The sequence below is a fragment of the Coloeus monedula genome, assembly GCF_965178545.1.
Source record: "Coloeus monedula genome assembly, chromosome: 1".
In the NCBI taxonomy this organism is placed as follows: Eukaryota; Metazoa; Chordata; class Aves; order Passeriformes; family Corvidae; genus Coloeus; species Coloeus monedula.
This window is the reverse complement of record NC_138781.1, coordinates 71372867-71391485: the sequence shown is the minus strand read 5'-3', so window position 1 is coordinate 71391485 and position 18619 is coordinate 71372867. Positions and strand designations below refer to the sequence as shown.

The 18619-nt window shown below is 42.3% G+C and overlaps 1 protein-coding gene across 1 annotated transcript in view; it reads left to right on the top strand.

The window, feature by feature from the left end:
* The window catches only part of BMP6 (bone morphogenetic protein 6), a gene marked incomplete at both ends in the record, with an annotated part of 86789 nt that overhangs the window by 55677 nt on the left and 12493 nt on the right, over positions 1-18619 (top strand). Inside the window, one exon of the mRNA XM_082276834.1 lies at positions 8204-8396. Within this exon, the coding sequence (XP_082132960.1) occupies positions 8204-8396 (193 nt within the window). The remainder of the gene's footprint in view (positions 1-8203; positions 8397-18619) is intronic.

Sequence of the window (18619 nt, the reverse complement as noted above, 5' to 3'; positions counted from 1 at the left end):
GACAGCATCGCCTTCTCCCCTCCTGCAAGCTGGCTCTGCATGCATGAAGCCTGGCTGTGAAATAGAAATGCTTTTTGTAAAGCATAATATTATTTTAATCATTAATTATTTGGAAACGCAGTACAGAAATAGCTTAAGATCACTTCTTCCAGAGGGGTGTTTTTGCAGTCAGGGTCTTTATCAACTTCTCAGTGGGAACTGCATTAATACTGCCACAAAAATGCAAACAGTAGTGCCTTTGATAAGGCAATTTGGCATCCCTTAAGCAGAAAGATGTTTTGTTTTCCTAAGATACAACACTGTTTGCAGTGCAGGGACCTGCCCTGTGTGCCAGCATATGGAAAGAAAATACCAGTTTTGTTAACATTTGTGTTGGGAAGCCGTGGGGAAGGAACGAGGGAGGTGGCTGTGCAAGCAATTGCAAAGCAATCTCTGTTGCTGCAAGGGGACAGTCCAGAAAGCCCAAATGTAAGTGTTGTTGGCAGTGGTGCTGATGGCCTGCAGTCAGCCTCCCAGCTTATCTCCCCCTGAACACTTTGCCTTCTCCTCAGTTTTACTGCAACTCTTCCCATCATGTGCTAGAGAAAGGCTGGTCCCCACTGCCACCTCTTCCCATTGCAGAGCGGAAAAGCTTTACTGGCTGTACAGTAGGCATCTTTGTGAAAATGCCTTTTTAGTACTTTCTGGTGTCCCATGGGTATTATGTATTTGATTAGGGCATTATTTTGATTTTTAGACTGCCTTTGGTTCAAGAATCCTGAAAGGAAGCTGTTGTGCAACTATTTTAATCTGATTTTACAAGCCGATTCCAGCTTGATTCCCAGCACAAAGAAACAAAGAAGAGCTCAGTTGTATTTTTCATCCAAAAATAAAAACTCCTCCTCCTTTGAAGATCTTCTGTAGAGTGTTATGTTTAGAGAGTGATTTGCTATTGTTTAAATTTAATCTCCATAATTACATTGGGATTGGATTAATGATGGGTTATTTTCTGAGTCATTATTTTCTGGCACACACAGCTATCGAGCATAAAGCCAGGTCTTCATCGGATGTAAACTGGCATCACTCCACCGAAGTTAGTGGAATAAATCCACTTTATATTATGTCAGCCCAGATGTGACTTTAGAGCTGTTTTGAAGAAAGCACCCTTTTGGAGTTTGTTGGCCTTGAATCTTCTTATTATTGTAAAGGTGTCTAGGCATTAACTTACAACTACATTAGATTTATGGTTGTACAGCTGGTTGTTGTGTCTGCACCACCTCATCTGGACCCAGAGGGATCAGCAAAAGGTGCGGTGCCTTTTCATAAGTATCTTGACTTTTTTTTAATGTTTAAAAACTGCTTTTTATCCCTGGGGATGCAGGACAAGTTCATCACGGAGGTCTGGCAAACTTTTACATGCGCTTGTCTATGAGGACAAACCTTGGTCAGTTTGTTGGGCATAGTGTACTGCAAATCTAGGGGAGATGTCTGAGTAGCAGAGTGACTGGTTCTTTTTTTGGGATTAGTTCTTTTTGCTCATGCTGCTTTTCAGGAAGGGGTGAAGGGGTAGGAATTTGGGAGGATATGGCATCTTCATCTGGTAGAAGGGCAGCAGGAGGAGCAATAGGTAATGGGCTTGATGTAGGTGATTAATCCCTCACCATGGTTGAGGTGATAGAAAGAAACAGTCTTTTCTTGGGAGGTTCTGGGAGGCTGTGTAGAGTTGCTGTGATCACAGAAGGTAGTTGAAGTTGCTGGCCTGAGACCAAGGTGGAAAGAAATGATCTCCCCCACTCTCGTGCATGCTGGGCAGGGAAGGGTTTGCTTTCAGACCTTGTATTTTAATGTCTCTTCTCTTTTAAAGAATTGTCCTTCTCACTGCCTGTGAAATGACTTGTTAATAAACCATAGTTTTGGAAACGGGAAGGTCTTGCTTTCTTTTGGGTCTTTACAGTAAAGAGAAAGTGGTCAGTCCTGTCTGTAAGCAGTAGGGGATTTAGGATGTTGCTGCAGTGGGATAGACCACTTATCTCTTTAGCTTGGTAACCAACTGACAGTGGCACACACTGTATATATGTGTGAAAAACAGGCAGCAGTGATCCTTTTGTGATGCATCCCCACTAATTCCAGGAGCCGTCTGTTTTTGCTGCTGGCCTCATCTTGAGCCTGCAGGTCCACCTAGAGCAACGTAACTTCTGTTTCCTTGTTTAACAGCAGAAAGTACCTGTAAAGCCTTTTGGTCTCCTTCCTATTTGAAGACATTAAACGGGTACATGGTGCTCTTTGGGTTGTACTCTGCAGTTTTTTAAACAGTATTTAGGAAATGCTGCTTATTTTAGGAAGAAATGTCAGCTTTAATCATTAACAGTGCTTCTGCAGTTGTGATCATCTGTCAGTGATGTGGGACTGTCTGGGAGACTTGGTATCTCTTTTTAGATTGACCTGATGGATTTGGAAAATACAGACAAGCCTTCAGGCATATCATGGGCATCTCTTCAGAGTAAAAATGTGCTGCAGACCCCACCCACGTAGATCAAACAGAAGGCAAACAGTAAGACCGAAATGAAGACCGAGTCTTGCTCTGAAGCTGTATGTTGCACAGATTGGGTGTACAAACCCCCATATTCTTACTCTCTTTTGCTTCAAAAGGAGCAACTAGCAACTGTGCTCCAAGATTGAGGAGGGGCTAGTTCAGCTTACATAAAAATTTTGTTCTGTGCAAGCCATTGTCAGCCACTATTGAAGAAATTCTGGTGAACTTCTGGCCACTGTAAGTTCACAGCAGTAGATCAGTCATATATGTACATGGTCCATTTATTAGAGGGGACTGTTGAAGCTTTGGTAATGCTTAAAGCATTTGAGGCCTAATACACTGCTTCATTGCTCCAGATGTGATAAACACTGTTGACTTAGAGCAGAAATTGGTGATGTAATATGGAGGAATTGCCTTTGTGCTGATTATGTAGATGTGGTGGTGAATCTCCTGTTAGGAATTCCAGTTTTCAAGGTTTTTTCTGATTTGATTTGGGAGTGGGTCATGTGTGAAGGCTGAGAAATGAGTAGGAATGGCTTACATTTTTACTCAAACTGAATTAGTGAACACTTATGCAAAACCCACTTTGCATAAGCAGGCTATGAATCCTGGGTGCTTTTTCTGGGGCATGGTAGCTGTGGCCCTGCAAAACCAAGTCACCATTAAAGATCTTGATGTGCAAAAGATTCTTCAGTAGTTTCAGCTTCTCTGGGGTCAGGACAGATGCAGAATGGCCTGCCCCAAATAGTCCTATCTTATTGATTTGCAACCCACTCCTTCTGTGTGCCCTCCAAGGAGCCACATTGTCATGGAAATCATAATTATTTATATAGGAAATTTATTTTTAAAAATTACTTCTGGAGCTCTAGGTTAGTATTTTTGGCTTTATTACCTAGAGTTTGAACTAGAGACTTTCTTAAGCCAGTATTTTAATTCTCACCTGAGCACCTGACCTAACACTTTCCTCAGCAGCTGAGAACTGGAGAAAATCACCAGATACCATGATACTTGGTGCTGCTGTTCTAAGTGAAAATTGTGTTTCCTGTGGAAAGGCTGTTGACCTCTTATTTCTGCATACTGGTTTACTTAGATCCAAAAAGAAATACTTAAAATTCCTGTGCAGAAGGAGAGTTTGTTTCCATGACTGTCATTAGGCTTATGTTTCCTTTGGTCCAAGGTGTGTGCAACACAGTCAGATGGAAGTAGGATGGTATAGTTACCAAAGTAGATGTGTTAATTTCTCAATTAATTTTTTTTTTCTGTGCAGTGTTTTTAAAGTAACAAGTATTGTAAGCAGCATGCTATTTTTAAACCAAGGACATTTTGTGCTGAAATTGGCTATTGCAACACTGGGTTAGAATTAGAATACACAAAATTCAAAACCACAGTAACCCTAATTTTGCCATTCTTGCCTCTTTAACTACTCAACAATAGTGCTGTGTTTGTATAGTATTTAAAAATATTTGTTAAGGGGAATGTAAAGAGCTACTGGCAGGCTTCTCTGTTAACTGTTTCTGTATGCTCTGCTAGTCTGCTCAGAAATGGGCTCTCGTGAAAACTCGGGGGTGAGTCCAATTTCCAGAGCTCACACCTTCCTTTGCATTGCAAGCAAAGGAGCAGCCACCAGCCAGGATGGGGGCAGACCTGCATGGTGGAGTGGGCAGTCCCTCTGGCTCATGATGGGCTAAAATCTCTTTATGGCATCTCCTTTGCCAACTCGCCCTGATATGTGCAGGCCTGGATTTGTAGTCTCCAAGGACTTATTCCAGCAAAAAAAATAGTAATGTTCAGGATAATACAGTCTGACCATGAAGATTAATTTTATAGGCTATAGTTCATGCCATGACTGTACAAACACTGGTTTTGCCTGGCTTGGTCCTGACATTCCAGCCAGCACTCTGGGAAATAGTTATGGGAGCCCAACACCAGTCAGGGCTTCTACCTCCCAACCTGCCCCAGCTGTGAGCTGCCTCATTTTCCCTGCAAGAGCTTTGCACAGTTGGGGCATTCTTATGTCCATCTTCAGATGGAAATTAGCTTTGGATTTCACATCACCGGTCAGTCTGACCTGAAGGTATTCATGTGGAAAAAATAATAACGGGAAAGCAGCTTGAGAAATGATTTCTGCTTTTTGCTGTAGCCTTGCATTTTGGTGTATGCTGTCTGTATTTTGAATACAAGCTCATATGATGCATTGTAACACGTTAGCAATCCAGACTGGGTAATCCTGGGAACCAGCAGCTTGAATCTTGCCTTTCCAAATTTTACTGTTCTAAAACTTGACTTCTTTGTTAAAAATGAAGTTTCCAGGGGGCAAAAAGCCCCCAGAGAAGGATTGTTGGCATTTTATATTTTTAAGCTGTCTTGCTGAATGAAAACAGTTGATTATTAGCTTGATGGGGTGACAATGAGTATATAGAACTTAAATATCTCACCACTCCCACAAAGAAAAAAAAATCCACCCTCCATTGTATCATGGGGAGATACATAGCCAGAAAGACTTTCCAACTCATTAAACTTTTATACTTGCTTCATACAAGGTTAATGTAGGCTTTTTTCCATCCTCTGATGTTGTTGGGCTTCTTCTGAACTGATCACAGTGGAGGACAGCATCAGCTTAACATCATTTCTTTCTTATAACAGAAACCTGCCTTACTTAGAATAAGCAGAATTGCTTAATCTGAAGGATTAAAAAAAGATTTCCTTGTTTGTGTGTTCCAGGCTGTTTATTCTGCCAAGCCTGATAACGAAATCAGTCTGAATGTTTCCCCTGTAATCAGTTTAGTCAGCTTCTATGATTGTGTGGCGTATTTGGGCAAGGACAGAGATAAAGGAAGAAAGTTCGAAAAAAACAGGAAAATACTATTGTGAATATATCAGGCAAGTTAAAAACTGGGAAAGGGTAATTGGAGTCAAGCATCATACCTGCTGCTACTTGTCATGCTCTGTGGTAGATGTTTTGGTGAGCTTTTCTTCCTTGTGTGGCTTGTATTTGACTTTTTAGAAGAGGAGTGTGGGAAAATACTGATTTAAAGGACTAGAGTTTGGTTATATCACTTTTAAGCTGCGCATTTTGTGATGATTAGTGGAGGTTGGGTCACTGTAGCTGACTTGAGGTCAGAAAGGAACAACAAAAAGTGATGTTTGGGCTCATTATGAGCCCATGTTGTGTGGGATAGCTCCAGGCTCTCTCCTGTGCACTTGGAGAGACCATGTCGCATCTTGATGTGGGCAAAAGCTGGCAGGAAGCATTGCTGCCTCTGGTGTAATTTTAGCTTTCTGGCATGCTGATGGAGTTCTGTTGCTTATCCTCGTTGTGTCCTTCCCCTTGCCCTTCCTGCTTCTTCTTTATCATTCTTTGCCATGGGCCTGGGGAAAAGCCACCTCGCTGCACCTCTCCTGCAGGTCAGCTCATCCCTGTGACAGCATGGAAGGGGGTGTGGGTTTCAGCTGGTTGTTGCACCCCTGAGTGAGGATGTAGTGAGTTCTAAATCGAGAATCGTTGCTTCGTATGTGTGCCTCTCCAAACCCGTGGATGTAGACATTCCCTCACCATTAATTACATCCTCTTGTCTTTTAGCAGCGAGCAAGCAGGCCAAGCTGGGCACGTCCTGCTGCAAGCAGCCCAACAGTTTCTCATTGGTTGGATGCTTGCAAATTTCTCAAAGTACGTGCCTCCTCTCTTTTGGGAAGTGCATCTTGTGGGCCTCTCCTCAGGATGGGGAATGATTGAGCAGCTTGGGTCCCCTCTCAGAGGGCGTACATGGAAGTGACACCAGTATTGCTGGAGTCAATCCCCATTAAACGCAGGGGCAGGTGCTTCAAAGGGTAGCCTGGATCACCTGTAACCAACAACCAGAGAGGTAACTCCTGGTGGCACTGGGATTGAGTGTTACCATCATTAGCCTTGGTGCAATCTTTGATAGAGATGCTGGGCGTCACGACCTCATTTCTGGAAGTTATAGAGCCCAATCACCCTCATTTGTCAGTTGTTTGACATCTGAGCTGCTCAGACAGCAGTGAAAGACTGACAAAATTGGCAGCAGTGTCTGACTGACAGCAGTTTGAGAATTTGCCTGTTTGCCTTGTGGCAGCCTGTAATGCAGCATCCCTCAGTGTGGTGTTCCACAGAATGCTCAGCAGCAGTCATGCAGAGGTGAAAAGATTTCCAGGCGAGCTTCAAAGAGAAGGATGTGACTAACTGTCTCACAGGGAGGCAGGACGTGGACCCAGCCAGATGAGGCAGCTCACATGAAAGGGCTGCCAAAAGAAAGGGAGAGGACAGACAGAACTCTGACTGCAGAATGAGGAGGAACAGGCAGTTGGGCAAGGTAGAGGGGTCGGTTCCAGCAGCTGGGAGATGTCTGTTCTTCAGGGAGGTAACCTGTGGGTAAAGTGCCGAACCTCAAGCACGCTGGCTGTCATTCCTGGCCCTGTCACAAGCCTCCGCCGCCTGTCCTTGGACAAGTCACTCTCCTGGTGACTCAGTATCCCAGCTGTAGAACAGGCATTGCTGCTTACCTCATGGGGATGTTGTGAGGGTAGGCTCATGGATGCCTTTTCAGTCTGATGTATTAAATGGGGGTGAACAGCAAAAAGTGACCACAAAGACAAACATGAAAAGGGATCTGTTCTTCCCTTGCTGCCTCTGAACGTAATCATGTCCCTAATGGTAGTGTAATGGTGACTTATTCATCACTGACATACACACCTTCAGTTCCTCTGGTGGGAACAGCTTTTTGTTTTCACTTTTTGTCCCCTCAGGCTTGTAAAGATGTAATTTTGTATGTTTATATAATATGTTAATTTTTAAAGCAATTTCTAGTAGAAAATTAGCAAAAGTAACAAACAATTAATCAAAGTCAGACTAAACTGAGATGTAACCAAGTAATACAAGAGTGGGATTAGAAGCAGAGTTTGCAAAGGGAGCCTCAAACAGAAAATGCACATTCTGAGAACTAAAGAAGGAGGAATTCTGTTTTGTGTCTGTCTTAAACCCTTCGCCTGAGAATGTACCCAAGGAGGTCTAAGACCAGAAATCAAAAGGGGTCACTCCTCAGCTCTCTCATTTTCAAATAAGCTTCTGCAAAGGAGGGGGAGCTCTGGTTGACTTTAACACTCAAAATAAATGTCATATTAATTGTATTTGCTCACAAGGTGGTCGAATGGCTAGTGCACAAACCCAGGAGCCAGAAAACATCACATTTTAGGGCACTTAGGGAATTGGTTGACCTGGTGCTATCACTTGGTTCTGCCTTTGCCAGTGTGTGCTAAAGCAAAACGGAATTACTTGTCTCTTCTCTTGGAAGAGGGCTGTGAGACTTATGGAAATGCTGTAAAGAACATGGAGAGTCACAGGTGGAAAATGCTGGGAGTGGTCACAAGCTTCAGACTTTTACACAGGAGCAAAATGCATGGTCATATTTCACCTGTCAAAGCTGGCTTTTCTCTGAAAAATAGGAAAACCCAAAGGAATTGGCTAGAGAAGAGGAACATTCATCTTCACTTAGTACTGTATTTGAAAAGCTTGAATTGCATAAGTTTTGCTGGCACTTTCCAGGGCTATCTTTGGAGAAAAAAACAAGATTCTTGGTTTTTTTGAAGGAACAGGTGGCAGCATGTAGAAACCTTTTGTTGTTAAATTTTAGTCATGGTTCCTTTTTTTCTTTTCTTTCCTTTTCCCATCTGCAGTTGAGTATGACAAGGAGTTCACGCCTCACCAGCGGCACCACAAGGAATTCAAATTTAATTTGTCTCAGATTCCTGAGGGCGAGGCTGTCACAGCCGCTGAGTTTCGGATCTACAAGGACTGCGTTGTGGGAAGCTTTAAAAACCAAACCTTCCTTATCAGCATCTACCAAGTGCTGCAGGAACATCAGAACAGGTATGCAAGAGGGGGCTTGCTCTGTGCCACCAGCTGCTGTCCTGGAGAAGGCTGAGCTTGTGCATTAATGTTGGTAGAACTGAAAATAAATATCAGGTTTGTTCATGTTAACAGGGTTATGTTATTGCATGGTCCTTTCCTTATGGGAAATGGGCATGGTAGAGTGCAAATGAGGGTGTGACTTAGCTGCAAGCTTTGTCTTTAAATAGAGAAAGAATCTGCTGAGAAGCAGTAGATTTTTAAACCATTGCTGGCGTTGCTCTTGTGTACTGAAATTCACATATCCCCTTTCAACTTAATACTGCCAGCCTGTTTGAAAAATACTGGTAATTAGTTCAGACTTTATCTGCTCCCAGCTGGACTTACATTAAAGTAAATAAAGCAGAAGAAAATTCAACGTGCTGATCACAGGTACAAAATCACTTCTGATCTTTCAGTGGCAATGAGAGAGGAAAAGTGATAGAGGCAGGGTAGAAACTGTGACACAAAAATCCAAACAAGTGTTAATGGAGTGATTAATTTAAAAAGAGTAATGTTTCAGAAGGAGGAATCATGTAAGGCTAAAAGATGGAAATATATGGTCAATTAAATGTCAGAGTAATGCTGTGGTACAAAAGTGTTTCATTACTTCTACTGAAACTTGTCAGGACTGTAGCTGTTCCTCTGCTGCAGGCATTAAAAAAAAAAGAAATCAAAACCAGCAGTGTTCAAAAAAAGCTCCATTTGTTTTCTCCGTGAAGGCTTCATGAGTGTTTTTCTTTCTGTTTCTTCTTTCTCCAGCTTTTCCACTGGTATCATTTGGAAGGATTGGCCTTTGATAATTGGCAGTTCTTAGGGCAACGTCAAATAGCTTGTGGTTGTTCTGTGGGGAGTGTGGCCTCTGGGGAAAAGAGAGAAATACTTGGGTAAATAGGTGATGGGGAAGAAGGTGTGGGTTTTGGAAGATCAGTGCTCCCTTTTTGCTTCAACTTGCAGATTCCTGGAGTGCCTCCTATGGTGATGTGCTTGCTGGTTAGGATGTTACATCAGTGCCCACTTGAAGAGCTGATGAAAGTCCAGACATGCAGATTTTGTAGGTGTTAGATATATTGTTCATTCAGAGCCACATTGCAGGGAAAATGGCAAGTGTTGGTTTGCTTTAGATTCCACAAGTAGAGATCCCACCTCTGGAGCTGGAAGAAAACCTCTGCCAGGTGTCTGTGGAAGCAGCTGATACACTGTTCTGTGACAGTCACCGAGGCAGGGCAGAGAGTAGGAGAACTGTCAACTTTTATGTGGATATAACATTTTGTTGGAGTAAACTGAGCAAGCAAGTAAGGCAACGTAGGAAAGAGAATAAAGTACAGGATAAAGTACAGGATAGTGCCCTTAGTATACCCTAACAAATATTCCTAACAAATTTACAAACTCTCTGTTCTGAAAGTGGCTGTGTGCAACAATGATGCTGAGACCTTGTATCTCAGTTTCACACACCATACCAGAAGCATGCCAAAATGGGATCGCGCTGCAAAGTTGCAACGTGTCATTTGGCATTCTGCGTGTCCTGGGCTTGCCTGGGTGCTTGAGACCTCCCTATGGACAGAGCAGAGGCAGCAGCACCTGGGTAGGGATCACCAGAGTGGTCTCTGTCCAAGAGCTGGCAAGTATTTTGGGTCTTTCAGTTCCCTTCTGCCACGTTCCTTCTGCCGTTGCTGGCGGCCATGCCGAGGGGATCCCGCCGCTGGGACTGGGAGCCGTAATGTGGCTTCCTCCAGGCCCAGACTGCCAGCAACTCGCCGTCCCTCCTGACAGGGGCCAGGCGTGAACCACTGACCCAGGGATGAGTGTCTGTAGTTCATTACTAACCTCTGACTCATCCAGTCCCTCAAGGCTCCCTTTTTGTTTCTTTTTCTGCTTTATTTATTTACTTTTACTGGTGGGAAGGAGGGAGGCGTTTGGCTAAAGCATCTTGTGCTTCAGATGAGTCTGTGGGACTTGTCACATCATCCTCATAGTGGTGGGCAAGATGTAGCTCACAGATTCTTGCAGCTGTAGAAAGGACATGCCCTTTTCCATTCTTTTTTCCTTTCAGCATAAAGGACACTTTCATGTATGTGTAAAATATAAAATCATATTTGAAAATTTGTGCTTCTCTATAAATACATGGATAGGTTTGTATTTTCTGTATGTATCTGTTTATACAAGTGCATATATACATTAATTGTTCCCTTTTTATTAAAAATGTGTAGACATTAAAAGAATTAAAATAAGACAGTGGAAGTTGCATATTACATATTCAGTGTTATATTCAGTTGAGGTCTGACTCCATTAGCTACAGCTGCCATAGGTTCAAACATTCACCCTCACTGGTGACCTGTGGACTTTGGCCTGTAAGCAATCTTGAAAACAAATACTAAAAAGTTGTATTTAGCTGTTCGCTAATATCTCTGCATGGAGGGGAAAAATGTCTCAGATTATTCTGGTACACCCTAAGAAACTGTATTATTTGAGAGGTTATGGGTTTTGATCATCTGTTCACTTACTTGCTTTTGCTGGGGGAAAAAAAGTCCAAAATGTTTTTTTCTCCCCTTTTGTCTCAGTGGATTAATTTGGAATACAATGTTCTCTTTTCCAGTTCAGAACACTGGAAGGTTAAATTATAAGGAAAAGAAGTCACTGGGTATTGAAGGAACTTGCTAAATAGTTTAAGGCTTCTCTTGAATTTTAGAAGACATCACATGAGCCAGAAAATAACATCTGCCTTTGACTTAAAAAACCAAAAACTTCTAAAAAAAGTTGTGTCACACTTCCTTTAGACTAATGGTTTTGAATAACAGCCTGACATTTCCTGACATTTTATGACATTTTATTGCATGAGGAGGAGTCTATACAGATCTTGAAGTCTAGCTGGTGAACTAGCAGGTGAGAGAGACGAGTCACACATTTTTTCATCTCTTTCTGCTGACAAATATTCCTGCTGGTCAGGAAAATTCGTCCGTAAAGGCTGCAGCAGGTACCTGCTCAGTTAACATTTGCAGTCTTCAGAAAAAGTTGAAAGACACCATGTTAATCTTGGCTTTTATGAGGTTAACAGTTGTCTGAGGCAATTATTAGTAGCTACTAAAATACTTTTGGGTGCAAATAATTCTTAAGAGGGCAGCTGGTATGTATAGATGTAAACCAGGAGTCTACAAGGGAAAGGCAGCATGCACCTCTTGGGGGAAAATATAAAGAAAAAGGATCCTGCCTGCTTCTGTCAAAGAAACAAGTTTGGCAGGGCAGGAGATAAGAGAAATCTTCAGTAAATAAAAATCTCCACCAAAGCTCAGAGCCTGGAAGTATCCCTTGGCTCCAATTAAGTGTAATGAAGTGGCTTAATTCAGTATTACTTGAGCAAAGGGAAAAAAAAGCTCATCTGGACAGTAACAGCGTGAGCGTGTGACTCCAGCCCAGATGTGCGCTGCTGCACGGATTCGTGAGGCATTGCTGGCTGCTCCCTGATGGCTAAAAATGGAACCAAGCCTGAGGCTAAAATTGCTGCCAGTTACTGAATTATCAAACTGATTTTTGCCACTGTAGACAAGGCTAAAATCAGGGACTATATGGGCCCATTTGAGGCTGTCTCCTAGGCAGACGTGTGGAAAGAGAGCATGAATGATCAGAGATCAATGCTGATTGAAATAACATAAAACCTCTGGGCAGAAATTTGACCTTGTCCCATCAGAAATATGAAAAGTATATTTGTGGGGGCTCCAGGCAGTGAAACTCACATTGAGGACAGTGTAGTCTATGTACATTCTCTCTTAAAAAAGAAAACATTTTCAATACTGACTCACTTGTGTCAGTAATATTTTCATCTCCCCACTCCTTCCACCCTCTTGTAAGGTAAGAAAAACAGTGCCTAGAAATGAAGCTTTTGTTTTTTAACCAAACCACGCTTAACGGCCATGTTTTGTCATAACACAAACTGCTGGAGCTGTCATTGGGATGCTGCAAGGAGATTCATGAAATCCTCAGGATGGATGGGTCAAGCTTGTGGCCAGCCATCGGCAGGATGCATTTCTGATTGTGTGGAGAAGAGGCTTCACCAGGCAGGCTGAGGTGACATCTGGTTTGCTTTGAGGGGGATGACTGGGTTTTGAAACAGGCTGGTGGCTGCAGGGGCTGATGCTGGGAGAGGGAATGGGCAATACATCTGCCAGATGTTGCTGCTCTTCAGCTTCCGAACCCCCTGGAGTTTTTAAAAGACTGGGCTGTTTGAACACTAGGGTGGAATCTTTTTCTTCTTTTTTTTTTTCCTGTTTGGAATATGCAGGAAACAGGGACATTTGCCAAACCACCAGTTTAGGAAGGCAAGTGGTGTCAGGTTCCAGGTGCTTGTCCCACCTTGGCTGTATCTGATGGACTGTTTAATTTCAGCAGGCAGGACCTGCACAGTCTCGACTCTCCTCCCTTGTGTGGTACCAATGCACAGCTAAACCCGGCACCTGGGCTTGAGTCTAAAGTGCAGCATTGATTTTGTGGAAGCACCAGCAAAGCCCTCTGTGATTTTTGGTGCCTCTTGAGAGTGGAATGCCATGTAAACAAGACCTTTACAAGGGAAGGGAAGAAATGAGTTTGTCCCTGAAAACAGATCATTATTTAAACAGTTTCTTTCTCGAAACTTCCATGCCCTCACCCAGAGAGGTGTCAGGTCAGGACTAGGGAAGGCAGTTTATGGTTGATCAAAGATGTTAGTCCTTGGTTTGGATCATCAGTATGTTTTCAAGTGTAAATATCCTGCTAATGCAGACCTCAAAACACTCCCACACTGTCCAAACAACTGATCTATGAAAAACACAGTGGCCTGTGTTAGTGATCAAAGGAAGATACGGTACATTAATGGTCAGTTTATTAAACAGTTTCGTTTGCACCCAGAATGAAATATGGGGACATGACGGTCAGGAAGATTCCTCCTACATGAAAAGACACGTGTGGACATAAATGTGCCCTGCAGAGCAACTGCCTGGGGACCATGTTCCTGTTCTAGTGAACACAATTCCTTAAGGGTTAAGGCGCTTGTTGGTTTTAGCTGCCAGTTATAGTGGTAATAAAGTCTTCCTCTTTGCAACAGGATATTTATACAAATGTGATCCGAGCTTCTAATCTAAAGGGCAAATTGATTCAACGGCAGTGTTTATAGCTTAGAAAATAAATAACCCTCCTCGACTGGGTTTTGGAATGGGTTGTGTAATACAAATGACAAAGCTAGCATCAATCTGTTTCAAGTTGGGGTCAGATTTGTATATAGTGTGCATATATTTGTATATGATAGAGCTGTTTCCATGATGCTATAGGGAGGCGTCTGTCCGCATCTCAGTTCAGCTCCCACTGTGGGTATGTGATTTGTTGTGTTTTAGGCTGGTTGGTTTAGAGTAGTTTGAAAGTCAGAGTTATTCTGGATGAAGCTTACTGGTTCCATAACCAGCTGGCATTTTCTATCTAAACTAAAGAATGCCGTATCAGTGCCTTATTTCTTCACTTAATGGACAAAGATAAATACTACCCCTTTGTCCTCTCCCTCATCTTCATGCCTCAAACGGCATTTCAACTCTGAAGTATAGTTCTATAGCCATCACTACAGCTAAAACACCCCTTTTTCTTACAGAATTGTATTAAAAAAAAAAACAACATTTCTTATCCCTGTAACTTGAGATGATTTTTTTTTTTTCTTTTTTTTTTTAACTGTTCCAGTTGGCAAAATATTCATTTCTCAGATCTCATGACCATAAGCTGAATGGGGTGTGACACCTTTGCACTCAAATATCTGTGTTGACTTTACTGGAGATTATCATGGACCCATAGGTTGAATTTCCTATATTCTTGGTGTCCTCTAGCTCTAGGCTCTGATTTTTCACTCTTTGCCAGAGGCAGCTCTGAAACATGAGTTTCCCCCTGCTGCTCTCTAGTGAGTCTGGAAGCCTTAACCCTCTACCCCTGGAGACTTTGCTGCCAGGGGCGATGTGCACAGTGTTACAGGACAGCCTTTTCAGCACAGGGGAGCTCTTATCACATGGAACCGTGGAGGTGCAAGGCTGAGCTTATCTAGTCCTTCTTGGTCTTTTCCATGTCTGGATGCATCCAGGATGGCTTTCCCCTCCCTATGCTGAATTGCAGACCTCCTCCAGAGTGTCCCAATATCTCCATTCCATGCTTTTTTCCCTCTGCTGGCTGTCAGTCCTTGCAGATCGGTGCCCAGCTGCTGATCTTCTATTCCACCTTGGAAGCAACTTCATTTGTAGGTTGACATTTCTTCATATCTCCTTTCTTGTTTCTAAGAAACTCTTACAGGCAGTGTACATCTCTCCTGGTTCTCTGTCCTACAGATGGCATTGCTTCTTCAGGACAGTTAAACTGAAGCTCACTTCTCATGGAGCAATAGAGACTGCCTTTGCCTTCCATGGCAGCTCACTCCAGGTGCTGGCATTCCCCTGCCTGAGGCTCTCTGTACAGGGGAGCACCAATAGATTGAATTTTCTTTGCTGCTGTTAAATCTTTGGAGTACCGGTCATTTAGATATTAATGTTGTTAAGGTTTTGTATTGCATCTCTTGGCAGTACCTCCAAGTGCCGTGGGAGCTCCACATAAAGTCCATTCTGTAAGTAATAAACACTTTTAAATTCAAAGTAGTGCTTACATCTACTGCAAGATGGGGGATCTACAGGTCTGAAAAGGCTGCAGTTTCAAAGTTTTATCTATGTGGAGCTCCATCCAACTCTGTAAGACCGAGTCACTTGTGGGTAAAAGTTATTTGCCCATTGAAAGTGAATAAGAACAAATAATCTTGCTAGATTGCAATACGCAGGATAATTTTTACAGAAAGTTGATGTCAGTGCAAACTAAAGACTCTGAGGTATGCAGAAGAGTATTTAGAAAGTGTGTTAATTAAAATGTAGATTCCACACACTTCTGTGCAAAATTCCCTTTTGAGAAACTGCTGCTAGGCAGTCTAGACTATTATGTCAACTTGTCTTTGAAGAAAAGTAAACAAAAAGGTTGAGCCGAGGAAAGTTTTAGGGACTTATAGTAATTAATGCTTTGGTAAATGGCTGTTGATGCGTAACAATCCTTTAAACACCTGGGTAATTGCAAGCTTTGAAGTTGGGCCAAAAATGTTGTTCCAAGACATGTAATTAAAATACGAGACCTTTAACTTGGTCATTTTGAAGGTGAGATTTCTGTTTGTTCTCACTGTCTCCCTGGTAAAACTTCTGCCTGCTCAGGCAAAGAAGGCCAGGGAGGGTGGGAAAGTAGAAAAAAACTAGTTCAACAGATGCTTCTTTAAATTTAGCTTTTTATAGCTTTGGTGTTTTTCCTGTAGCAAAGTTCCATGTTGTAATGTGTATCCAGAACAGAGAAATTATTTTCATGTGAACATTTCACTAAGTATAGTAACTAGGAGAAACCACTTGACCTGGTTACTAATTTTAATGAATTCTAAGTTAATTAGTGTTCAATTAAAGAGAATTAACACCCAGAGACATTTTGTTGAAAGGTTTACGCAGAGGTTTCAGTTAACAAAATATTTATCTTAGAGGGGGAAAAGCACTGAAGTTAAATGCAAGCTGTTTCTCCTATAAATGCCCTGAGTACATGGTTGGGATGCTGGCATTAAGAATAGTAACTATATTTGATATTTATATCTGACAAATCTGCTCTCTGAGGACACTGGAGCTAAATCCTGCCTTCTGAATTACACAGGCCATATTTCCTCTAGTAAACTGTGTACTCCTTTCTGTTTATTGCAGCCACTTGTGATTGCTCTGTTGACTTTTGCTTCTCTGTCCTTCTCCAAAGTCTTCTGAAGGCCATGGAAACACTCCTATTTATTTCTTGAGACTTGAGCCATACTTCAGGGCCTTGATGCAGAACAAAGACCCTGTTTCAAGTTGGGAGTCTCTAATTTGCATCTTCCTATTTAATATCCTCTCTTGCATCAGGAAAGTTGTTTCAGCTCATCACCTCAGTTTCTCCCATTCACTTGCTTCCCTTTAATAATATAAAGTTAATACATATTGTGCCTGCAGCAGCCTTCCTATGGAAATCAGTAACTGAACTCATCCAGATAGTCAAACACACTGAAAATAAAGATGAGACTGTTGGGCGTCTTAGTGACAATGAGGTGGCAGTAGCTGTGTAAAAACCCAGAGGCGGGTTTAGAGAGTATGTTAAGAAGTTGCCTGTTTTGGTGATGAAATTTATCTTCTGTACACTGAATTTTAAAGTCCTGTGGAGGTGCCAGAGGTCATGTGATGTCCTTGACATCTGGGGTTGCTTGGGCATGAAACCTTTGGACTGACTCTTTCTTCAGCCTATGCTGAGAGCAGATACTCCTTCCTCTCCTCAATGATGCTGTCTCAAACATTTCTTCCAGCCTTTCTTTTTCTAGTTTTTCCTGTTCCTTACACTCCCTTCCTGTTTTCCTCAGGTTCCGTCTTGCCTCTGTTGTTCTCAAAGGCTGAAGCTTTCAGACACCCTTCCATGAATGTCACCACATACATGGTTGCTGCTTCCTCTTGTCAGGCCACTGCCTGCCTCGCTGCACAGGATCAATGTTGTCACTTAATGACTAGAAATTCACTACTGTGTTTTGTGTAACTTGCTCAGTATATGATCCGTTTCTCACCTTCTTGTCCACTCTTAGATTTTGCTTTGACAGTTTGCTTGCATCTGCTTATGTGCAGTGCTCTTCAGCATGGTGTCTGACTGCTTCCTAAACTATTTATCTTTTGGATATGGCTATATGGCCTCTTTCTTGTTGTGCAGAGGAAAGAACTTTGTAATCCCTTTTTCTTTGCAGACTTTTTATCCAAGGTCTCTCCATCTAGTCTTTGCATGTCTCTGTATCCCCCATGACTGCAAAAAACCCTCCACCTTTCCCCATCTGATGAGATATTCTTTCCCTTTGATCAGGGGATGAGGTGAGATATTCTTTCCCTTTGACCTTCCTTCCTATTTCCCTTTGACCAGGGGCTAGTCTGGGATATTTCCCAGCTTCCACTTCAAGATCAGACATTATATGGCTTTTTTTGCAGGAGTAGCAGGGGTATCTCCTAGACATGCGGCTGTAGGAAAGAGCAGATTCCGCTCAGGTGCTTCATGGTATTTGGTTTACCAAGTGGGAAAGGAGGGGAACATATGTTCCCTGCATACAAAAAGTCCAGAGGATTTTGTTGCAAAGCTCTGAATCTCTGTTGAGCTTTTGTAGGCAGCAATTTTCAAGTACTTACTGCTTGGCCAAATTTGAGGTGATTTTCTTAAGGGGAGAGGGAAATACAAGTTTTCCATCCTGAAAAAAATAAAGGAGTGGTTAAAGACACACAGTTAAATAATTGGGAGATTTTTTAATGTGAGTAAATTCTTTCATTTTTTCTTTTTCCCTTTTCTCCCTAATTTTGTCTTTGAGAATAGGTGACTGAATAATTTTTTAAAACCTTCATGCCAGAATAGAAACTAGTAATGATGTGGAATTCTGTGCAGCCTGCTGAGGCTTGGGCAACAAGGGTTGATTGAAAAGAGGCTGTAAGAAAAGGTATTCAGATGTGTTGACTGCACATCCACTGTGGCCTAAAATACTTATGGGGTGAACCTTCGGTGTTGGCTTCATCCAGTTGAACAATACAAAAGTCACCTGAATAGCAGAGCTGATTGAAACTCAGTCCTGTATGAGAACTTTTGCAGAGAGTTAACTGGACTGGAAAGCCCAATTGTCCATTTTTCTTCATTTTACAAAGGAATTAAAATCTTTCCAAAGGGAGAGTGACAGACTGGGATATTGGTAGAATTGCTCTTTGGTCAGGCAGTTTTCTTAATATATTTGTGGAGGACACTAAAATGGGGGACACCCACTGGAAGGCAAGACTGTATTTTGAGTAATCTAATAATTGTGGAGGTTCAGTGTGGAGTGGGGGGCAATTTGATTTGATGGAAAGGACAATTGCATTTGGACATGAAAAATCACTGATGTAGATACACCCTAGGGAACGACTGTTTCCTTTGCGGTTCAGGAGCATGTATCTAAGGATTATAGTAGATCACATGGTGAACATGGGTTAACAGTGTGAGTTTTGTGAAGAAGCCAAAATCATATTCTGAGGTGTATGAGTAGAGGCACAGTCTGTGAGATGCATCAGGATTATCCTTCCACTTTACTCAGCATCAGTGAGGTCTTGATCTGAGCTGGGTTAATAAAAAACAATGAGAGG